Source organism: Thunnus albacares, chromosome 15 (genome assembly GCF_914725855.1).
Source record: "Thunnus albacares chromosome 15, fThuAlb1.1, whole genome shotgun sequence".
NCBI classification, from domain to species: Eukaryota; Metazoa; Chordata; class Actinopteri; order Scombriformes; family Scombridae; genus Thunnus; species Thunnus albacares.
In genome coordinates, this window is record NC_058120.1 from 5,169,490 (window position 1) to 5,195,507 (window position 26,018).

At 39.1% G+C, this 26,018-nt stretch overlaps 1 protein-coding gene across 1 annotated transcript in view; it reads right to left on the reverse strand.

Annotated features, from left to right (window-relative positions):
* Positions 1–26,018, reverse strand: part of kif6 (kinesin family member 6) — a 67,162-nt gene that overhangs the window by 7,805 nt on the left and 33,339 nt on the right. The window contains exons 12-15 of the mRNA XM_044374982.1: positions 25,709–25,868; positions 14,021–14,200; positions 6,356–6,458; positions 5,555–5,610 (exon numbers count right to left, since the gene is read on the reverse strand). Coding sequence (XP_044230917.1) covers positions 5,555–5,610; positions 6,356–6,458; positions 14,021–14,200; positions 25,709–25,868 — 499 coding nt within the window. The remainder of the gene's footprint in view (positions 1–5,554; positions 5,611–6,355; positions 6,459–14,020; positions 14,201–25,708; positions 25,869–26,018) is intronic.

Sequence of the window (26,018 nt, forward strand, 5' to 3'; positions counted from 1 at the left end):
CAAACACCACGTCTATCACGCAGCATCAATCGTTCATATTTTTCTTTCTCCCATAGGAGCCAATCAAGCATCACGCACACAAGTGATTATTGCACTACAACCACTTCTCAGAGTCCACTCATTTACAATACATCATGACAACTCTGAGTAGCAATAAAACAGGCTTAATCATCTTGGTTTAGAGGATTTCACTAAGTTATTTCCATGTTAGCAGCCGTGACATTTATAACATTGCTGTTAAGTAGCAGTGAGATGAAAGGTTACCAGCATTGACAGACATGGGTCAAGTTATCCAGATATATGTGTCTGATTCATGTTCATGAATTGTGCAAAACTGTGGTCACAGTACATAAGGGATGTTTAACACGTATTTTGTCTTTACACAAACAAATTGTTAATTATTTGATTTAAAATCTCTTTTCAGACATTGAATATTGAACACTGCTGGCTTCATCCATCTGTTAAAGTGATGGGTTTTTGTCATTCACACTGTAGGTACATTATGTTAATGTCTCTACAGCTTTATTCAGACACGATAGGACATTTATGGAAAAAATTCCTATTTGCTCACCCGCTGTATGAACAGTGTTAAGCTGGATATTCATGCCTTCATCCCTGCAGTTGGCATGAATGTGAATTGAAAACATAGGGAGATAGTGCTGGTCAGATTGTTACTGTGGTTCCATGAGGTTTTTTGTTTTTTTTTTAATTTCTTTATCCTGTTCATCCTGGTCACACTGCCAGTGGAAAAAAAAGTTCTTATAGACTGATGTGACACGAGAAGCTCAGCAACTTAAAATTGTCTCTTTCACTGTGTTTTATGGTTTATTAAATATATCTCTGTGCATAAGAGATGAAGATAGAGATAATATGTTTATTACAGTGATCTTAGGAGGTGAAACATTGTTTTGCTGTTGTGGTCTTTTTATTAATTTGACAGCATTCAATTCAGACTTGTGCTGTGTTAGAAATGTTACTCGTCTGACTTTGAAAGATTGCTGTTGTGAATTTTATGTAAAAGTGACTTGGGTGCCTATTCAGACATAATGTTAAATTGCCATCAGATTACGTAAAGGGTGAAAGTCCGTGTTCTTGCACAGATGAACTTTTCATTCTTTACAGAATATTGCAAAACAGGACAATACTGCTGAATTACACACTTCCTTCCACAGTCCTCAGAATGAACTCTTGTGACTCGAGTGAGCCAGGAAGCACCAAGAGGGAGGCTTTTTGGGTCACTGCCTCTCTTGTGGCAGTAACACCGGGTTAACATATGGGTAAGTAATTTGTGTCTGCTCTTCTGTTTTCTCTGTCTCTCTTCCCCTAATTGAAGTAGTTAATTGCCCTATTGAAGATATTGAATTTGTGAAGCAATGCTTCAGCGGCAAAGGACAACTGTAAAGTTAATGGACTAAAACATATTGTGGATGTAATATTTTGAGGTCATTTTCTGTCTACAGTAAATGACCGCACTAGGTTGTATGCGAACATTCAGGGATACTTTTACTATAAGCAAACAAAAGGAGACAATTACAGGGTCACATCAAAAGAACCGGCTAAAATGTCAGATAGCGAGTCAAGTAAGCGACCATAGAGGAAGAGTGAAAGATAAAAGAGACATTGAATGGCAGTATCTTCTGTGGCGAGTTTCCATTACAGTCCCTCAGGTCTCATACACATGTAGACTGTGCTCTTTCTGTAATACGATCCTGCCGCCAATCTAAAAGCTGAGCTCCAAAAACCAAAAATGAGAAATCCAGATGAAGTATCGCTTCACAGAATATGGGCTGTGTGTGTGGAGTGGGTGGGGGCTGTGGTTGGTGGGGGGGTGGGGGGGTCGGTGCTACCTTTTCATACAACACCTCTCAAGGTGCCGTAAAACAGTTGGATTAGAGCAATCGCTTTGTCGAAGAAAAGATGAAGACACTGAGAACATATAAGTGTCCTGTCGATGTGACCCTGAGTAAAGCTGAATCCATTATAGAGATCCAGGGATTAACAAAGTGTAACAACGTTATGATTACAGACCTTTATATCAGCCCTCAGCGTTCCACTGAGGGATGCTTTAAAACTGTTTGCAAACTGCCCATGCAACACACAGAACAGCTCATTTCTCAGTGCACTTTTTTTTTTTTTTTTAAAATAGACCACTGTTTGGGGTTATGCTAGACAGTGGAAACATGAATGGATGATGTGCAACGTTACAAATGACACGCAGGGACATATTGTAACCATGATGACAGAGTTTTTCCTAATGCCTTTTGGGAATGAGAGGGAGTTCGAGAATCCCTCGCAGTGTTTTCATACTAAGTCAGTAGTTAGTGTAGCTGAGAATGTAGATGAGCTGAGACGCCCTGTGGCTTCACATTGTGGTCAGGTGGGACGCCCGTGTCTTCTCTAACAGACACAACTCTCTCAGACATGACCCGCAACTCACTGATGTATAGTCTCCTTCTTTCATAAGAACATAAAAGGATTAAGAAATATTTATGCCAGAAGTGTGCCATGTTGACAGGGTGAAAACGGCAACATGAAGAGCACATGGGGCCGGCCCTACGCGTGTGGTTTCCATCAGTCATGGCGTGTACTGAAGCTTTTTAAAACCCCAAGGCCAGGCAGTTACACATGGTGGCTATCTATATTTGTCAGGGTCATGGTGCGATAAATGGATGTACTTTATGACTAAGTGATGTACTGTAACGGTCCTAGATAACGATGTAGATGCACTCTGTTTTGCGATAATTCTGCTCAAGTGATCTTAAATTGGGTGTGTTGGCCATACTACTAGAAAATATAGATATGTCAGTAATGATTGAAGAGTCGAACATTACAGAGTGTTTGGTTTGGAGAGCCTGTTGAAGCAATTTTAACAGTATTCCTGACCGTCACTGACAAGAAAAATTCCATAAAAGATGAATTTGCACACGTGTCAAGTAATAGTGGTGTGCGGTGTGTGCTCACTGCAATACACTTCAGTCCTCCTGTCCCCCTTCCAGGACAAGACTGTGGGCTCAACACCACAACCTCTTCAAAAACCATGCAGGGTTTCCCCCCACTTTGTCGGGAGACATGCCGTCGTCGTAAAGGACCGGTTTCAAGCTACAAGCCTTAATAAATATTTGGTGATTTTTGTGGCCTGGAGGTTAAATGTGATATGCCGCACAAATACCACAGTGAGATCAGGATCCAAGGAGCATACATGCTATCCAGCTTCTCAATATCTGAGAGGGTGTCGGTTCGAGTGTATATGAGGAATGAATGAGTCATTAAGTCAGTCCACAAAGTCATATGGAAATCCTGGGCAAATATATTCAAGTGCTCAAATATTATCCGACTAATGAACTACCACTAAAAGAACTGTGTATCAAAAATATATTAAAGGAAACATATAAAGGCTGTTGATACACATTCTGTATTTTTATTGGACAGCTGTGTTTGAAGACAGTGTTGTCTAAGGCCATAACTTAGCAGCTGATAATAAGTAAATGATAGCAACAGTCATAAAATCTAGTGGGCAACGGTTAAAAAGAATCGTTGTGTTATTCCTGCAATACTCCTTCTATATCTCTTTGGAACAATCTAAGTAACTACATACATTTAAGCCTCCTACAACAGACTTTACTTGCAATTTGTATCAAAAACCTTCAATCTTTGGGTCAATACAGCAAAGGTGAGCAGAGGATGAAAGTGGGATACCAAAGCAGATACCAGATGCTCCATCTTGGACCGTACTGCATAAATCCCCTCACATCTGGCAGAGAAATCAAGAGATCCTACTCATTTCCAGCTGCCATACACCTTTCATGCTGTAGAAGATGTGCATCGCTGATCCCTCTGAATAAATATATATCCTTGCACTTTTTGGACCTAAGGGCTCGGAACGTATACGCTGCTCCGGTGGGATTGGATTCCAAGGCCGTATGTGGTGGCCAAGAACAATACTGTAAACCAGGGAACTGTTTAGACACCAATGTCTCCACGGGCTGCCGCCTCTCCCTTTCTCCCCTGCTACTGACCCTCACGCTGGGTACATTCATCAGAAAAAGCAGCACAAAGCTTTTGTCTATATTATGCTAGCTGTTTCCATGTTCTACACTAACCATGAGACACAGGTAGTGTAAAGTTTCCAAGCAGGGCTTCCAAGATGGCAAGGAAACACACTGAGCTAAATATTATGGCATCACTTTCCAGCCAGAAGAGGCAACCACCTTCCACTAAAAACACTGTCTCTCATCTTGGAAGAATGCAGCTCCATGCATCTAACAATGTAATAATATTTGACAGCATCAAGATGTTCTCTGGGTATTTTTCCAAATTTGAATACGTTGAAGAATGTGGATGCTAAATCTCTTCAAAATGTAAGTGCACATATAACATCAAAAAACTATGTTAATTTAGTTAAAACCAGCTTCTTCACTCTCTACGCAAACAGTGATGATGCCAGCAGAACACATTTGAAGAGTTAAAATTCTAGATGCTGTCACGGATGATTCCTGTGTGATGCATGACATGTCTGACATACGGCTGTGTCAGCACCTCACGGACTTAATGCTGAAACAAAATTCAAGTTCCAAGGGTGATAAGTGTATGCTGGCATGTGTGAGGGTAACAGCCGAAAGCTACCAAACCACCAGGCGTGATGTGAGGCAGAAATGATGCCAGGCACTGGTGTGAGGCAAACCTATCCATTTCAGCGGCATGTGAAATGAGCCACAAACACACACAGTCCAGGGAAATTAATAAACGTAGCTTGCAATAGTAAATGCAAACCAGATCGAGACCTAATAACACATTTTTAGCCACTTTGAGTTCGCTGGAAAATTTACTTAAGTACAGTGAAATCATCTATATGTGGTGCCGTATTGGTGACAATTTATCATGATACATTATTGTTTAAAGTCAAATCAAAGTGCACTCATTTATCTTTCACATTTTACTAAATAATCAAATAAGCAATAAACATGCCAACTGACTAACCATGGTGTCAAAGCACTGACACACAGTATTACATGCATGTATGAACACCAGAGAAACAACAGACAAAAGATGTGGTGGATTTCTCGGAGGTAAACTTTGTAATATTCAGCACTGACTGAAGCGGGTTTATGCCAGGCCTCATTTTGGCACAGTAAGGCTACCTGTCAGGGACATTACCCAGAAGAACACAGGGGTGTTCTTACAGCGTCGTCATAAAACAGCCTGAGACAGGCTAGTAAAAAGCACAGGTTGGAAGACTAGGTGGGTGGAAATCAGAACGCCTCTCGGTCCTGGAAAATATCAGGAATGTGCTGAACGACATTTCTACACTCCGGGGAAACGGAACCCCGACAGTGATCTGTTCATTAATGTTTTCCAGGCAGGTAGGCTGGTGTCTTTTGGGACTTGGGGAACATTAACAGAAGGGTAAATTATCAGGCTTCCTCAGGGCTTGCGCCACAGTCTTTGTTTGCTATTAGGATAATGATGACAATGAAATGTAGAATTTAACATTTTAACAGCCCCTAAATGTAATGTAATTTCAGGGAGGCAGCTCCCATCTGTTGAAACAACTTACTGATTTTGTTTCTGGCTTCATGCAGTTGCTCCCCAAGTCTTCTGGCCTCAGCTGACCTGTTTAAAAGGATATAGACATTAATCAGCTGTTAAAGCAAAAAAAAAAAAAAAAGACTGATGGTGGTAAAATAACACTATGCATATCTGATTCAGAAGATATTTTTTATTTTTCATGATTCTGAAATGAAATATTGTGTAAAAAGATGTATTACACACCATATCTCTGTTGGCAGCAACCATTTACTAGATACACGGTAGGTTGCCAAAGTTTTTTGAAAGTTTTTCTGATTCCAGACAAAACCAATACATTTATTAAACCTAGCAGCTCCTGCAGGTGCTTTTAATACAAATGAAAATGAACCACGGCCTACTGTAAGTAGTTCTTAATGGATAAGATACCACGCAGTTGTGCTTTATGTCCATTTGTTTTTAAATTAATCATCTGTATCATAGAAAAAACATTGTAGTACAAAAATGTATTTGATGAAAGGCAGTTTTTCTGACGTACAACAGATGATGGGATAGAAAAATCAAGGTTTGATGGTGCTTGCCAACAAACAGGGATGCTGTATTGCTGTATATACAGTATGAGTGCACGCAAGTGCAGTGCACATATGTTTGTGTGTGATCTGTAAGAGGTTTTTAAACAACCACTCACATGCTTCCTCTGTGATTTATGACGGAATAACACTGAGTGACTGCTAAAAATAAACACCAGATGTAAACAAGATTGAATTATGGGCAAAAAAAGAATGTGAGTTTATCATCTCCATTATCTATTCAACAACCTTCAGGTCACTACCTCTGTTTTAGGAGGCTCTTGTTTTCTTCTATGGTCAGATGGTCCTCATGGTCCCTGATGAAGGTCTCAAAGGCCTCTTGCTTTCCCATAGAAAGCTGTGGACCTGAGAGGAAAGTGAAAACCCTGTGAGTACCACCGCACCACTGTACATATCACCACGTCCATGATGAAAACATTTGCTAAATCAAATCTACCATACAGACTATCATCCGCACAAGATGCATGCGTGCCATGCTACTGAAATAAATCTACTCACTAGGGAAAATTGTGTCAGGTCCTGCTGTGCAGATTTGAACAGTCTCACTGAGACCTGAGCAGTACCACTTTCCCACATCCACAGGTACCCATCTCCAATCTGGCAGCCAGATGCAAGCTAGAGCCCCACTGATATTGTTGACCTCCTGCCTTTTTCTAATTACAAAACTGAAGGACTATTAGCCTGCCATTCAGAGCACATAAACACAAATATAAACAGCAATTCTGAACATGTCAGCGTTACATGGCGGATAATCCCCCCCCTCCAACTTTGGCAACTTGCCACATGTAAGGAAACTACATAATTTTGTACATAACATCCTGCTGACTGCTTTTATGGGCTTGTAATATAGTTTGATGATCATTTTTATTTATACATCTGCTTCAAATACTCTCACAAAGAAAAGCACAAAGGTTCACACTGATTAGTCTTTTGTTTTACCTGTGAACATTACAACATCTGCCAATGAGTGAACATACACAATGTGTGAAAAGGGAAGGAAAAGGGAAGACATTATGTCAACTGCGGAAGGCAACGCTGTGCTCCTCTACTATAGAGAGGTAGCTTCAATAAGTCTATTGGCAGGAAATTATTGTAAGAACAATGACTTCCTATGCTGCTGAATTGAAAAATAGTATAGACCTTTTTCACATCATACTTTTTAAGCTGTCATAGCAAGAAAAGCACAGGGGTTTTTAATCATTTTAATAATGATGGTGTATGCATTATGTGTCTCATCATTACAGTGAGCTAGCAAGCACAACACCAGGGCCTGTAAAGACTGAATACACAAAAAGTATAGACACTGAATCATGCTAGCAGGTAATTATTCAGAACTGCTGCATGTAGCACAATCAGTCTGTGTTGTTGTTTCTTACTTTCCAGACTGAAAAACATGCATGAAAGGAAGCTCTTGCAGATGTCAAAGCTCTTTGTCATCCTGACAAATTACATTTCCAGTGAAGTAATTGTATAGATAACAGAGAAAACAAGTTTTGTGTTTTCAGTAAACCAACATTTTTTCCTTGTATGCACAACTGCACTGGACTGTGTATTACCTAATCTTATAATAAAATACAGAGCAACATTATTTTGCAAGATTTCCTGTTCCATGGAAAACCCAAAGCTTCACAATGACTTCCAATAAATTCCATCCTTGTTAAAATGTGTGGACTCTTGTGACAAAGCTGTTCTAACCAAAGACATACACAGGACAGTAACTCACGTGAGATTAATTGTAGGACAGTGAGGAATTTTGTTTCTTTATTTTTGGAACATCCTGATTGAAACCAGCAGGCATCTCACAGGCATATGTTGCAAGAGCCAACCTCAACAAATCAGTTTGAGGGTTTCTTGAGGGAAATGCACTCCGTTCGACTCTTGTAAAAAGCAACATTCCAGGAATATCTAAGAGTGATATGACATCATATTATGTTGTACTAACATAATTTGTGGGGTAATGAGATCACGTGGACCTTAGGCCAACTTTCCTAATTCTTCTTTTCCGTGCCGCAAGTGCTGACAAACCACAGAAGTTCTACAGGGGAGGAATGTGTTGTGTTTCAACAAATTTTCGAAATGAAATACCAGCAACGTGAAGTATGACTGTACTGTTCCATCAATTTATTAGGAGTAGAAAAATGTCTGTCACCCACTGTTAACTGTTTGCAGAAGGAGTTAGAGCTTGTTTACTTGATAGAAAAAGGGCCATATTTCTGGGTACATTGTGTGTTTCTACAGTAGTATTCGACCCTTTTGAGATGTCCTTATTGTCTTATTCTTCTGCTTAGATCACAGAAATGTCTGGATGGCCTGGTAGAATCATCAGCGTCTCATTACATGCTAGCAGGATTTACAGTAAGAGTCTTGACGTCTCAAGTCTCCTTTCAGTCCTCGTATGCTTAATACAAGTCATCACCAGCCTGAATTACAACAGGAACACCTTGTCCAACCATTAGCCATCATTTTACACTATAAAAAGAATCCTGAGCGCACAGGAAGAAGACACTGTACATCTGTACCTATGAGAGAAGACAATAAATTAACCAGAAAACTCACAGATGTGAAGTAGTCCAGTTTCCATTTCAGAACGCACATAGTAGAAACCTAGTTATTTGAGGAAATAACAATCTTGTAATATGCACAGACTGCTTCCACAGACAAAGTGGTCATCATCAGAAAGAAAAAAAACTTAATGTCCATGTTATACTCTGCTGGCAAAGCTAAGAGCCCAGTAGAGAAGGATGTATTCTGGAAAGAGTAGAGTCGATTATATGCCATTCAATCAGCATGAATGGTTCCCATGGAAAGGTCATCATCATTACATTTACAGTTAATCTTCAGGGGACAGCAATTACCCTCACTGTAACCATAGAGACTGTTGGCTGCAGCACCCAAACTCTCAGATAAAATCCAAATTAAAACATACATAAACATCCAGTGACCCATTGAGCATGCGGAAAGGATAAGTGTAGTGCATTTGTTTTGAATTAGGACAGAGTAAAGAACAATGATCTAATGCGCATATAGTTTGGTTATGAGTCTCCAAGTAGGTCACGGAAAATAGGCGCTCCAGATGTGAAATATGTGATATATCATGCAGTGCATTGTATAAAACAACCGTGTCAATCGTGTATTCCTAATAGTTTGCACATTTAGTGTATATAAAAGAAATCTGGTATGTAAAAGAATGTTATGTCCTCTTGCAAAAACATTAGACACTGCAGTATAAAATGGTGCTTTGATAGAATCCCTGACACCAGGTGTGCTCCAGGATTCCACGTAGTGAAAGTCGGAGATGTTAAAGTGTGAGAGGTGTCTTCTCTGATCCTCCTGGAACTGCTCAATGTGTTCTTAAAAGCGTGTGCTTCCCACAGTTCAGCGCCTCTCTGGACAACATCAAGCTCTCCCTGCTGGTTAACAGCTGATGTAGTTGGACGCTTGTTCTGCTCACAGCGTTGGTTGCAAACAGAGCGGAAAAAGAAAGAAATTTCTCATGAAGTGTGAGAAAAGTGGATGAACATTCCAGAGTGGACATGTAACTGCTAGCAAGGGACCGCTGTATCTGGGAATGTTTTAGAAGGTAGCAACTTCTCCAAAACAACATGGACAATAAAATACAGGACCAATATTGTTGGAAAAAGTACCTATAGTCTGGTTTTAAGAGTGATGTAACGTCGGAATTAGTGAAGTTGATTATCTTGCATTTTTCTCAGGCACTTATTGTATGACCTAGCAACGAAATCCAGTCCAGTCATAACTACTTACTGTTTGTCAATGTCAGTTTTGGGAAATTTCCCATGTAGCACTCATCTTTACAAGCATCCTTAACACAAACAACATAACTACAATGCTGAATTGTTTGCTTTATATTTTTTGTATGTGGGAAAAGAAAAGAGACTGAGTTGAAAAACTGAAGAAGGCAAATGTGAGGCACCACATTTTAATGTTTCATTCACTCTGTGGGTCAATGTGAGTCAGGATGTGTGAAAGTGGTATATTGGCAGAAGGATCCATTCATCCAAACATTTCTGCCATTGATTTTGAAACTACTGTAAGGTTTTGTTCAAACTTTGGTTTGGTTATAAGTTAAAACACAGAAAAGCAAACTGATGTCACTATGACAGTATCAGCCTAATAATTTTCAGTTGTGTCCTTATAATTTTAATACCTTAACTTTAGACCCTGAACATCTCTTTCAGGCAAGTTCCACCCAATGCTACCACAAATACATCATTTAAGACCCTCCACAAACAGAGGATTGGTTCATTTCTTTTCATTTGACCAACTTAAAAAGTAAGTTATTCTTAAAATATAATTTCTTTAGGCTACTTTATACAGTTGTATTCTCAAATTATTAGCAGTTTTCTAAATAGATATCAGCTTCCTTGCTTGATTCATTCTTTAAGGATCAATATACTCCCATATGTCTATACAACAAAAGGTCTTTGAATTCTCTGACGACTAAATGAGAAGATAATCTGGAGGAATATTTGACCCTGTTTGGATTAAGGTCACAGAAAAATTCAATATGATATAACTCCACTGGACCAACTATCAAATATCCCAAATAATAATCCATATTCTCTGAGATTGTCCCAAAATGCATGTGGCATAGAACAGTTGACAAACCTTCTAATTTCACAGACATGTAGTTGGAGCATGTGTCTTTGCCTGCTACTTTTGGCTTAAGTGGTGATTCCTGAAAAAATCCTGAGAAAATAAAGATTTCATACCAATGTGACAGCCAGTGATTTGATGGCTTTTGTGAAGAAAATGGAGTTCTGAGATTTACAACATGACATATATTGGAATTATATATGCTGTAGGTCAGTGGATCCCACTGCACATGCTGTTGTGATAAATTAAATAATGAATGGTAAGTAAGGATTCCTTGGCTGAGTGGGTGTACTTACAGGGTCTGTGATGTAGACTTCGCAGTCATCATCCCAATGTCAAGATCATCTAAAGAGCCATTTTCCACCTGATTAACTGTCTTTTGTATGCCATTACATACTCAATATGAGAAGGAACAGCCATGAAAATGTCATTTGAGGGCAGTATTGCTTACTTTTTGAGTGTTGTTGCCAAAAGTAACTTTGTGCGAGATTTGTGCACAGACTCAATTATTATGGTAAGAGCCCAGAAGATTCTTCACAAAGACTTGTGTTTGTGAATCTGACAAGACTGACCTTCTTATGATCTTATTTGATTATGAAACAGCTGGATTATTTACATGTAGAGTGCCTTCAAGTAATCTGATCAACTCAACAAACACTGTGAGTATTTATGTCTCTGGTGATGAAGGCCACAAGATGATGACTGTAATAATCTGAACACTAAATGTGCTGTAAACATTAAGCACACACACAGTAGATCATAATAAAGTAGTCATGTGATGTATTAAATTAATATTTACAAGCAAGGAATGTATCTGTGCACAGCTGCAAAATATAAAAACATAAAGACAGCTTTATCAAATAGTGATAATGAGCATCTGAGCTTTTGTTGTATGTGGTTGGAGAGCAACAGATGCCTCACTGCCAAAGGTCATCAAATGGAAGTGGATTCCATGGAAGTCATGAAGTCTCATGAAATCAGAAAAAGGCTTGTAGGGGCCAGGTGAAAACAAAATACTCTGGTGAGACGACCAAAATGATCATGCTTGTTCCATTTTAGATCACATACCATCTAAGAGACTATTATACTGTATATGGCACATCATTTATCAGTGATTTCATAAACCACTGCTCTATAGCCATCCATCATGGTGCTCTTCATTGTCCCTTCCCTTAATGATTGATTTGCTTACTAATTCTGGCTGGACTGAGTTCAAACATATGTTTGTTTTCTTTTAATAGGCTCTTCTTTCAGAGACCCTGTTTGCAATTACCCCTTTGCTGGCCTTATTACCGCACTGGGCACCATTACACAAAAATTTCGAGGAGGATGAGGGAGCTGTGGTTAGCACAGACAGGAGCGCAGGCTCAGTTTGATGAGTTGCTGGCGCATACTCCTGTGCCCGATGGCTATGGCCGAGCTCGTTATAAGAGCTCAGGTTTATCATCACACTTAAGGCTCCACTTAAACAAAATTAAACAGGAAAAGCCGAATAAATGTTGCCGCTGGCTGGGGAGAGTATCTCAAAGCTTGATTGACTTGACTTTCAGCAACCTCCACATTCCTGTTATATCTAAATTAAGTTCACGTCTAAAAAGGTTCAAACAACACTGACAATGTAAAAATATACAGTCTGAAGTCTCTGCTACTTGCTTTGCTATCTCTGGGTCTTCATTATACTTTCTCTTTGACATTATAATCTAAACTTTTAGAAGAGACATGGCACAGCAAAACTACAGGGAGATAACCTGATAAACTGCAACACTGTGATGACACTAAATTCAGGAGAGATCTGCCAGATACTGGAACTACATAAAACAGGCTTCTATTCAATTAAATCGTGTTTGCCAGATTTCCATGGATATATTTGCCAACAAAAACATTGTAAATATCCTCCAGCATGTTTCCTTATATGAGATAGATTCTTGTATTATAAAAAAAGAATATAAAAAGTAAGTTGTTTGGCAGATCATTTTGGGTTTGACATGGACATGCTGCCTCTAAGAGGAACTGACATTTTCTCAAATGTAGTGGATCCAGGTTTGTTATCCCGGTCAGGTCTGAATAGTGTCTCTTGTGTTTACATTGAAACATTCTTGGCCCTTGGTCTCTGCTTCATGTTCCAGTAAGTATTATAGGTTTTAAACTCATCAGCAACAAATTACAGGTTTAATATACTGTACTGTCTAATGTTGCTTTGCGGACACAACTATGCTGGGCCACTTCAGTGACCTCTAAAAGGAAACTCCTAAATAAATGCAATCCCACTGATGACATTGTTTAGAAATAAGGCAGCGTAGGGAGCTCTGGGATGTCAGGCTCTTCACTATGCTGTAAAATCCAGAAATCAAGGATTTGTCATGCCCCAAAGGAAACCTCAACAGGCACACTGAAAATCAGCATGACCACAACGAGCTACCCACATTCCAATGGAGGGAGATCACCTGTCTGTACTCTTATTGCCTAATTTATCACAAATTCATTGCCTCTTCCAGCTCAGAGAGACTGACTATCAGGTTTAATGGAGTCTACATCTGTGAAAATTTTATTCAATTTATAAAATACTTTATTAATGGGATGCATTTGACCGTTTTTGCTATTTAGTAGCATTGAGCAGCAACAGCGCAGTGCAGAGGACCATCTCCTTTTCTTAGGCCACGGTCTTGGTCAAAAGCAATGACAGGAATATTAACTTATGTACCTGTATGTGTTTTGGGATGGGATGAAACAAAATGAAACCGTCTGAAACCCACTGAGCCACCATGCTGCTTAAATAGTGCATTCTTAAAGGGTTGGTTTGCCGAAATTATTAAAAAATAATGAATAAAACATGGTATCTAGCCACGCAGATTGTTTTGGTTTTGGGATATCTGTTTCTAAGATTTCTGCCACCACCCTGATATAGCGGACTAGGATTTCCATTGAGGAGCTCACAGTGCTGAAAAATCACATTTAGAAATTAAACATGCAAGGGTAAATATTTCAAAACGTGGGCAAATGAAACCAAAACCATCTACAAGGATAGATACCAGTAGATGTAACTGAGAAAACATGTTTCTCATGATTTGGGTGAACCAACCTTCTAATGCAACAGCCTTGTTACGTGGCCATAAATTGCTAGGTTAGGTTAAAATGCTGTCTGGAAAGGTTTTGAATAATAGAGCCATGAAGATCTAAACAGCAACACCACATCTCCAAACTATGTCACCATCCAATTTTGACCCCAATTTGTCTTTACTTTAGAGTGTAGACAGCTGTGTGCAAAAAGGGAATTAAGCATCTTAAAGTACCTTTTTTCATGTATTGTATTGCTTGTCCTCCATGGTCAGCAGAGATGGTGTCCTTGCTTCCCTCCCTCAAACTCGGGGCACTCTGGCAGGCCAGGCCCTTTCCATTGGTGATGTTAGCGAGCTGTGCAGCAGCATCTTGGGCCCTTTTTTTCTCCTTCTTCAACATCTTAACCAGGATACCTGTAGGCACTGAGTTAAAGACTATACTGGTCTTTACTTTGGGTAGAAAGGAGACTGAGGAGATATCTCTCACTCAATTGCAACTGCAACTCAAGAGATGAGTGATTCAGAATTTGATGGACAAGTGAACAACATTGTGAACCTGAATGCCACTAGAAATATCTTTCAGGATATGAGGACAGCCAGACTATTCTACCAAATATTTTTAAAAATAACATTATGAAAGGTAGTGCAAAACTGACAATATACAGTAAAAGGGCAGCATCAATAGTGATTTCCTAAAGGCAGCAGGACTACATTGTTGGCTTTTAATAATGGCACAGGGCTGACATGTGCTCAGCGTCTGACCTTACAGGCTTGGGGAGATGTCATGGTCTGGGATGAATCAGTGGAGAGAAAAGGAGCCAGAGAGGCTGCGGAGACCCTGCCAAGATTCCACAAAATCTTCTCCCACTGATGAGGTTGTATGTATGTGTTTGTCTACTTGAGTCCAAGTGTAGATGTGTCTGTATGTCTGGGTGCTCTTGTGTGAGTGTGACAGAGAGTAATTGAGTGGCTACATGAGGAGGCTGAAAGGCAAGAACTGCCGCTTAGATCCTGTTCACACTTTTACTGCCATGACACGTTCCACTTCTCCATATGCAATGTCTCTATGCATTAGGACAATTTACTATAATCACTTCCTTTGCTCCACGTACTGCACTTTGCTTCCAACATTGCAGTACTATTCTGTATTTGATCATCTGCCTCCTACTCAAACTGCTTTCAGCTGGCCTCACATATTTAAAAAAAAAAAAGAAAAGAAAAAAGCAGAGCATACAGAAATACAGCAGAGCATAGATTCGTTCAACGCTTTCTAATTTGATTATCAAATTGACACCTGGTTGCTACGCTTCAGCACACCACTTGTAGGATTGTAGAGTGACAGGAGCTCATTGATGTTACCACTACCGGTGAGAAAGTAGATGATTTTTTGCTGACTGAGGGAAAACTGTAATTGTATGAACTAGTATTGCATGGGAAACCTGTGTAAAGAAAAACATGATCAAGACATTTTACAGTCAGTTGCCAAGATTGCTTTTACGATTGTCAACAGAAAGCGAGACATCAAAGCTTGTCATGGGGTAGCAGGTGAAAAGCTAAAGCTTTCCTAAGTTATTCCTCTAGTAAGTGTGCTTCCAACCTTTAGTTTTGATCTTTGTATACATTACCTGTATGAATAAAACATTACAGTCTCATGAAATATTCATTCAGCTCCTGCCCTATCTGCCTGCTTTTCCACTATGAATGGAAGTGTGTTTGATGGCCTACTAACAACCCATAATTTAGAGTCAACACATTAGTCTGTTCCTCAAGCATGTTCCTACCATGAGATTAGCAGACGTCTAGCTGTGGCCAGACTGAAACTGTGGTGGTCAGCAGATAATTTAGGATGTTCAAAGAAAAAAAAAAGTCAGAATGTCATTATTTTGGATGATGAATGGCTGTATTTTTGAAGGAGCTAGATAAGCTAATTTATATTCCTGTCAGGCAATACAAAGGGTATGTCAGGGGGAACAATAACATGAAGGAACCACATCTCCAATTACAGTTTCCAATGAAACCAACCATGCAGTCCTCTAAAAACTGCCAAAATCAAACCCGACACAATTCCAAATGACCTATAGAAGCCAACTTTTACAGAGAAATATGAATGTTTCTGTGGGTCCTATGTCATTGTTTCACACAAGTCATTACTTCAGACTGTTGTTCACCAGGTTTTTCCATTATTGAGATCTCTGGCATCTGATATCTTCATTTATGCTGAACACCATCATAGACTTCTAGTATATGATGAAAATTTCTCTTGGGGGTTGCACGACAGATCTGTGGGCTGCTTCACATGCCATGCGCTCAAAATGCTGTGGTCGAACTCAGCTCATGATGTGCATTCAATCTCTCCTTCTCATCTTTCTTGTCACTCTCTATTATGCTGTCCAATAAAGCAGACATCACAGGAAATAAAGAAAATGCCTTTAAAATTACCACAGCTGGCAAAGGTGCAATGCCAATCTCAGTGGTGCCACAAACTGCTCCAATTTCAAGTTACAAAAATTAAACAAAGAACTTTTTGTCCTCCTTTTAAGATGCTAGATTACAATTGCAGTATTGGAGGAAGGTTTGAGCAAGATGGGTACCTAGAACAGACAGACACTATTATTCTATTTTTGGAGTGAAGCCACTAATAGCAAATCTACTAATGTCTTCTAATCAAAGGAATCTGAACCAGCATCTTCTGGTAAAGGCTTCCGGTCTCTATTCATTACCATGTTTTTCCCCGCACTGATGTGTGCCGATCAGTCAGTGCCAGTCTGACCATCTGTGTTTCCAACACTTTGGCTCAGAGCATGAAGTCTTGACAACCACCAAGACTGTTCTCCCAAGACAAACAACATCAGTCTTTTCAGCAAAATGCCCAATAATAATATATATTTATGTTCAAGTGACAAGGCCTTCTCACAGCTGTATGAATTCTGAATCTTGTCCTTCATGAGAAAAGGAAGAAAGAGTTTAACATTGTTATGGAGCCACAAAGTCCGCATAGGGAGGAGGTCGGGGTTGAGACCACTGTTTGTCCCTGTTCCCTTCAGAAAGACAACGTTGGTTTCTTTTAACCATGGCCATGATGGTACCCCAACCTCTACCAGGTAAATATTTAAACCTAAAACACAATCTTTACCTTTCCCTAAACAAATTGTTTTTGGGCCTAAACCAAACCAATCCTTGACCATAATGGTGCAAGAACAGCAAATGCCTTTAGTTTAGTTCAACAGTGATTTGGAACAGTTTTGGAAGGTACAGAGATGAATGATGTCTTGCCGATAGGAGCGTCATTTTTTGAACCCTTGACCTTTTGTCTATAGCCACTATCAGCTCAAAATTTCCTCTTAAAAAGTAATCCATTACAGAATATTTTATCATGCACTGACTGGATTAACATGAAGTTGGGAATGTATTCCTGTCCTCCAGAGGTGAAATCCTAATGTTTCTGGTAAACCCCCTTTGCCACCTTAAGGTCAAGATATCAGCTTTGCCTATGTGATAGTCTGACAGATTTCCATGACATTTGCTGAACACATTCACACTGTTGAGTGGATGAACCCTCATAATTTTAATGACCCCATGATCTTTTCCTCTAGCGACACACTCAGGACTAACTGAACAATTTGTACAGTAGCCTCTTTACTGATAAGGCTCCAAGAATAGCAAAAAATATCTGTTTCTAATTTACATTCGTATTTTGGGGTGTAATGAACAATTCAGGCATTCAAATATTAACTTGGATAATAAGAGTGCCCATGCTATTTATATGATGATTTACAAAGTGATTACATATGTTGTACCTCCTCTAAGATGCACTAAAGCATTAAACAATTGTGCATCCAGCCTCTGTGGAGCTGAATCAAATCAAATCAAATTTGCAATTCTCTGATGTTGACACTTGAAGTGACCACCATTACAGCTCTGGGAACAGAAAATAATACTCAGACATGTGTGCCATATCTTATTGTCTTCCACTCTGGCTCTCCATGAGGCTGAGCTTGACAATACGCACACATCAAACAGACCCTGACAAGGACATGAGACCTGTAATAAGTGACCTCTGATCAGCATCAGCACTGGGCTTTACAGAGGTGATCAAAGAACACATAAAAATAGCTAAAACAGATGACAGAATGTATGAACACATGAATTGACTAATCAATGTCAATGATGCCCCCCCCCCCCCCAAAAAAACAACATTTTTTTGTGAATGACTTCACATTTGTGTGCTCTATAATGTTTCCAATGATAAAATACCACAGTTGGTTTGGATACTTCACAAATTAGAGTTCAGGGTCAATTAATGAAGCCTTGGCGAAATTTCAAGAAGGAAAATCAACTCCCTCGTCTTCCGCCTTTATTTCACTATGGGTGAACGTTGCTATTTCCTCCTGTTATATTTCTCTCTGTCACATCCACTTTCCCACACTGTTAAAAATCCCTTCATTCACAATTCTGACCATCACCAATGATCTTTCTGCCCCTATTTCTCAAGCCAATCAGTCCCCAGATGCCATTCTTTAAATATCACTGCAATTCTGCCATTTTGTCTTTCAGACCTACTATTGTGCAACCCACCTCCTCCCCATCACCACCATGACCTCCATGATATCCAGAGAGACTTGTCCAAAGGTCATCAACAACCTGCTGGCTCTATACTCCACCACCACCAGCATCTACACTCCAGGGGGATCCTGTTTATCTCCTATCTTCAAAAGGGCCTACGCTTTATGCAGATGCTTCACACTCTAAAATCTTTCTGTCGCTATCAATTAATATTGTTATACACTTCCGATTCATCTCTCCTTATTGGACTTACACAATGTGCAGTGTAGGGTGATATGAAACAAGACATATCACCCACATATCACCCTGCACTGCACATATTAAATGTTTATCTGCAATTTTCTGTAGTGGTCCCACTAACATTTATTGCTTAAGTGTATTGAAGTAGCATCACATGACATGGTTAAGCAACGTTTGAGTTAAAAAAAAAAATTAAAAAAAAGGGTATAAATGCAGCTGCAAGAACAATACTTTCCACTCATATCTTGGGATGTTTGATTTGAGAGCAAGCTTATTTTCATTTGAATTATAACCATTCTAATTATTTATTAATTCCCTCTGCTCTTTAATCTATCTCTGCAGATGTCTGTAAACATATTGTCTCATACATATGTTTATGTAGGATTAGCATGCAAGGCTGACAGTCCATCAGCGCCACGACGTCTTTCAGAGCACACACTGTAAACACACCTGTTACCTGCCCAGCATGGTGCTGTTAAACCGGAAACAACGGCTACGCCTTATTTTTATGCAGTCTATGGGCTACACACAGCACGATGCTAGCCATGTTAACTAGCTGCTAGCTGCTGTGCAGGCTAGAAAAATGGATCTGTCATGTCTCTTTGTATCCATGGGTTGGTGCTCCTGTCAGTGTTGGAGCCTCCGTGTGAGATGCTTCAGTAGGTAAACGTATGTTTTTTAAAACTGATTTCGGAGCTCCACTCAGGCCTCCGCTCTAAACAACCCGTGAAGATGTAACAGAAACTATTTGTGCCAATTCTTTTTGAAAGAGAAACACCGGCCAATGGGGAAACTTCAACACTGGGCTGGCTGACCAACGATATAACTTTATCACTCAGAGAATCAGTCACATCTAATCAGTCAGTCAGTGACAGACAGTCAGGGTTATAAGGCTGGTCCGTGGCCAATCCAGCCAAAAAATCTAAATGGCAGCTGCTGTCCAACAGACACCAAACATGCCAGTGCTGTCAATGCTTGTGTAAACAGAGCACTAGGTGAGTCCCTATATCTAACCTATATCTAAAAAACGTATCCCCTCCCTAGTTCAAATCATTTAAAACAAAATGATTTAGGTATGTGTTTAATCAATCTTTGGAAACACTACATTTTAACATTTTTAGTCTGTAAAAAGACCCATTTGGGCCATTTCCATATATGCAAAAGAAGTTTGCAGCTGGACGCAAACCTAAGTTGATTTAAAGGTGAAAAGTTTTCAAAAAACCTAGTCTGGATGAGCTACACAGCTCATTCACAAAGTAACAATTGAGTGACTGAAAACTAGCAAACAATGAAACCTCGAGTTCTGCATTGATTGTCCCACTAGGTAAAACATCTGTATAGTCATGACCACCATAATAGGACCAGTAATGATGATTAGCTTGTTCAGTCCCAGAGATATTCAAATGCAACTTTCTGATCGTGACAGTTCACAAGGGCTTAAAGCATTAAATGTGTTGGAATGTTGGAGTAGAATTCACAGAACAACCCAAAGCAAGGTTCCCATGCTTACTAACCTATTTTATCCCCAGCCTTTCCCGACCAATAAAGCAGAAAATGTCAACCTGCTCGTGAAACTACATGAAAGCAGCGGAATACCAAAGTCATTAGGATCTACTGTCTGGGAGCCACAAATGTCTGTATCAAATTTTATCTAGTGGATGTCCATATATTTCTCTGGCTAACCAAAACTGCCAACTCTATTACCTCTATAGTGATGACATTTTCTTAAAAAATAATATCCCTAACACAGTACATAAACTACTACAACTATAAGCACCAGAGGGTTTTTTTGAACTCGAGGAAGAGGAGGAGACTAGTGTCGTTGAGCAATACATTTTATGGCATTATTTTGATTGTGGGGAAATCTGAATCATACTGAACAATGGCCAGAGTTGTTAAGGGAATCCAGGAAACCTTTGCCAGTGCAGTAAACATAATGTTAACGCCTGCACCTTATCACTATTGCAATTATGATTTAGTATTAGCCAAATCCTTCTTGGATACATTCACCAGCACAAGTGAGCCAAGAGAAAATAAAACTGAATAATCTGCTAGTTGTGAGCACTACTTTTCATCTTTTGTACCTTAAAATTGAGTTTTTTCCACTTTATGACCCTGGGTCACTGCCATCAAACCACTGTATATCCCTGTTCCACTTCAATTGGAAAATTAAATTAATTAACAGCTTACTGTTGTAAAGCCTCTTTATGGTACATGCACATGCAATGAGATATAAAAAAATATTCCTGTGGTAAGTTTTAATAACTCAAATACTATGAAATCCAAATCCTACGCCACAATTTGCAAGTGCTTATTGTCTCAGGTACTCAACAGTAAGAGGATATACAATAATTTGGATGGTTAGTTTGGCTGTGTTCATGCCACTGTATGTTCGATCTGTTTGTATGCTAACCTGCATCATGTGGAATTTTGCCTGAGAAAAACAAATAAATAAAAAAACAACACAAATCTAAATCAAATTATTTTTACTTCAAAGTTGCGCTATGGAAGCTCATGTTTGATGTTCCAAATGGCATTGGAACTGAAACATCTGAGTGTCAATACCCAGATATCATGTGGGTAAAATGTGCAAGACAGAGTTCACTACTAAACAGTAACCTGTTTAACGCAAGCTGCTACCAAATTAATGTTTTCACAACATGTTTGCTTATCATAGTGTTAACCTTTCAGGCTCAATTTTCTAACTTCCTATGGGTGAAGAAGTGGTCAAATGTAGTTGAATGTCATAATTAGAAGGGATGGGATACATTTCTCCATCGTAGCTCCACTTTGAAATTTACTGTAGATTGATAGGACAGAAGCATTTTTCCCACAAAACAAATGCTTGTGCTCTGTTACTCTTAAAAGGCAGCAGTGTTTGATTGTTTTGTTCTCCTTGTTGCTCTATCATCACGCTAGTGGTGGATGTGTCATCACTCTAGCAGAGTCGGCTAAGCGTTACCAGGTGCCCCACTCCCATGTAGAGTCACCCATGCATGGTAGCACACAGGGGCAGTGGGTAGGGATACACCCTTTTGTTTTATAGGGAATTCTCTCATAATTAAGCCTGTGAGGACTCAGTGTCAGTCTGGGAACAGTGGGGCTGTAGAAAAGGAATCCATGGCTCCCAGTAACTGTTTTAGCAGGGTAGACTTGAGGAGGTGGGGCAGTTACACAGACATGGAAAGCACGTTGATTAGCTAGCGGATACAAGATTAAGTTGTAGAGATGGTCTGAATCTAGATAGTTATGTGCTCTAGCTGGAAATGATGTCACCCCTACAGGGTTGGTCTACCCAAACTATAGTGTTACATGCTGCAGACAGACCACCCTGACTGAGGGATTGACAGTTTAGGCTACTGTAACATTATATACAAACTTCACATTGAAAGAACATGAAGGCAACATGGTTGGCAAAGCATGTGCACGACTGGCCAAAACATGTGAAAACCTGTGTATGTCATTTTGAGAGGTAAAATCTAAAGGATTTCACATTACACATTAGGGATGTAACAATACACTCAACTCACGATTCGATACAATTCACGACATGATTTTCTCACGATTTTTAACAAAATGAGGTTGAATACAAATTATGACTGGAAAAGATTTATTCATCAGACAAATCTACAAAATATATTATATCTTATTTTTATCATATTAAAGAGGAAGGGTATAAACTATGCAAAACAAAGCATACTTCATTTTCTTTGTAAAAGTGAAACTGAAAATATATTGAAATAAATTGAATTTAAAACAAATCCCAAATCAAATAAACAAATGAATAATACAAACAAAGGAAATCTCTTCAAATGAACAAACTAAGGCTTGGCCCGTGTTCCTAGCTTGGAATTTACATACTTTTTAAAGGAATATCAGCATATCTACATTTTCAGGCAGAAGCTGAGATCTGTGGACATTCACAATGTTTTCAGAACTCGCCATTTCCCACTCACTGGTGATCACATGGGTTGTGATTATAAGATAACTCTGGGTAGCTCTGGAGGTCCAGCTGTCTGTAGTAATTGCTATCTGCCTCTCTGAGGGTCTGAACCACCTTTGATTTTGTTTCCTTGTAAAGCGCTGGCATTACAAACTGACTAAAGTGCGGGTATGATGGAATGCAGTATTTGGGCTCCAATGTGTTGACCAATAGCCAAAATCCCACGCAAAACGGCCTCATATCTCTTGCCATGAACACATCAATGCACCTCACAATCTTTTTGGGTTGCAAATCCGCTTGTCAGCATGGTTTGGCCTTTTAGTAATTCTTTTCACTCAGGCAGTGGTGACCAGAGCTTCTCACTATGGTGCTGTTTTACATGCTGCATCATGTTAGTGGTGCTATTTGGGTAGTTCATCGTTCTCTCACAATATTTGCACACTGTTTTTGTCTTGTCTTTTATCTTCTCACATTTTTCATTTTCTGACTAAAGGAAACTAAAATGCTGCAAATTCAAAAGTAGATAGTACGCTGCCGTTTAAAAAGAGCATCGCAATTATCGTTAACATTTTTCATCTCACCAAATTGAATCATCACATATTTGTATCACAAATTTACTATCTCACGAAGTATCGTTACATTCCTATTACACATACTTGGTCCAAGAAATACTATGGTCAAATATCTGCATGATAATATTCTATTTATTTTGGAGAGCTGAGGTTTTGTGGCTAAATAATCAAGAAGCCATCTCAATTTTCCAACTAATGTGCTGTGATCTAATGACAAGCCGCAACAAGATGGGTTGAGGGAAGAATAATCCCATAAAGCCATTAGAAATATCATATTCAAGCTCAAATACCATAATTATGATTAATAGTAATTATGATTAACTGCAGTCATTAGATGAAGATATATCTGAGCATACACATTAAAACAACATTGCATGTGTATTTTGGGGGACTAGTGATGAATGCAAGACTACTTACATTTCATAATTCATGTGTTTGCAGAGGCTCTGTAATCCAATCCTGCAATAACAGAGGCAGGTTTACTTTAGGATGAATAGCTTTCTGCTAATGAAGATTTTACTATCAACAGTATCTGTGATTAAACTGTGAGGCTGGACGCAGACACAATTTTAAGTTTGTGTTGAAACCTACCTTACTCAATTTGTTTTGGGGGATTTCTCCTATTTTATCCCACTTTGGAATGCCAGTTCCCTATGATCTGCCATCCTTGTCTCTGTTAACTCCATTGTTCATCTGGGGAGGATATAGACTGCAGGATGCTTCCTCTTTGATACACTGTGTGCCATGGAGTCATCGGTGCAGTGAAAAGGACTAGAATACATGTCGCCTTAAATTCATAGCAATAAGCCCAAGGTACTGCTACAGGGAATCAAATCAAGGGTCTCTGTGGAGGTGGACAGGAACTTTATTCCTACACCACCTGTGCACCCAGCGGTACACTATATTGTGCTACACAACAGACAATAAGTGAGATGTGAACAAACCCAGAACAGAACAGGTTTAGCAAACAGGATCAGGTGAAGCTGTTCTGTAAATAACATTGTCGACAATGTTTTGTCACACTGTCGGTCTAAGTATTGGGGTATTGGGTATTTGGGATGTTTGACCCATCACCTTATCAAAAATGTAGAGCTGCAACAATGAATTGATCAATTATTATATTACATTGCACTTTTGGTAAGGTGATGATTAGTAAGGAATGCTTAATTGATTAAGTGTTGTAGCCAAGACAAATCAATTCATTTGAAGACATCACCATGTGCTCTAGTATATTGTGATCAACATTTTTCGTTGTTCATCTGATGTTTTATAGACCATACAAGAATGCCATGAAAGTAGTGGCATTTAAATCCTCTCTGTTTGCTACAGTATACAGTATGTGTTTGCTGTAGAGCTAATATATGAGCATCCAGAGAAATGGTTGGGGACTCTAGCACTATCTTAGACAAGCACTTCTAATTTTATGTATTAATGTATCTAAACATTACAGACTTGTTCAGGGGAATGATAAAACTGTCATTAAGTTTAACAACAGTAATGTCAGTTCTGTGGCATGAATCTCTCTTCCCACTAGACAAACAGAAAGTGAGCCAGACTGTTTATGTTTTTTTAGCCTTTAGCCAATAACAGACTTATTCTTTTTGTTAAGCAAGGTGTGAATCTATAAACCATAGAAAAAACATTTTATTTGGTTTAGAAAAGGGTGAATGACCTACAGTTATATAACCTAATGTATACTAAAGCACACAGACACAGAGTGGGTGACACATGTTTATTATCTCATATTGTCCAATTTAACTTCTAGACTAAACTCACAAAAACTCAATTAGTCTTTTAATTTATCTACTAAAGGAAGGAATCTCTGTCTGTGTGTCTGTGTGTCCTTTGCAAATCTCTTGAACCGTTTGTCCGATTGACTCCACACTTGGCAGGTATATGGTTGGGGAACAAAGGGAGTGCAGTGTCAAATTTGGTGGAATTTGGACACACGGCATGATTTATATTAATAAATTTAAACTCTGAATAAACAAGCGATCAGACACTCTGCTTTGCAGCGGCGTGGTGGGGCTTATGGTGTCTGCGATTGCACTTCATGATCAGAGCTGTACAACCCTGCCATGAGAGAGACGAGGGGATGACATATCTCTTCGTTTGATAATGTTAAAAGTTAGGCTTTGTTGTAGGCTTCCTGATTCATTTTAAAAAACACAAGAGAAAAGAGAGAGAGGGCGAGTGAATTCAGCACACAGGAGGAAAAAACAAGCGGAGGCAGTAAAAACTACCCAATAAGAGCGCAAATATGTTTGATTGGTAGCAGAATCAACCAATGGAAGGCTGTAAACTGCTTCTACGGTTCAACCTCAGTTTAGTCTCACTGGTGAAATCTCTGTCTGGATTAAAACCATTTAATTAATGAAATCCTTATTGTTTTAATTAATACGTTTGTCAGTTCATACATATATATATATATATATATATATATATATATACATATATATATATATATATATATATATATATATATATGTATATGTGGTTCTCAAGAAGTAATAAGCAATCAGCCCGTTCTGAACAGGCACGTTTTGAAAGGGCACTGCACTAGTTGGAGCTAAATTAATTTGGTTTCACCCTGTCAAAGGATACTGATCTCGTTATCACGTTGCGTCAGCATCTCCTTTAATTTGGTCACTTCTGCTGCACTGCGGTGATTATCTTGAATTTCTCCTTCCCTCACTATTACTGCTGGTGACGCCTGTCCATCACTGCACCTGTTTCCCCTACCCTGTTTGTCCAGGATCATTATCTGTATAAAAAACAAGAAAAGAAATATTGTTGAGTTGCAAAAAACATTTCATTTTTTTTCCAGATAGAAAATCTGGATGTCCAAACTGACTGCTGAGGATTGCATTCAGTCAAATGATGTATTTACAGTAAGTGGCGTGTAGTTACTGTA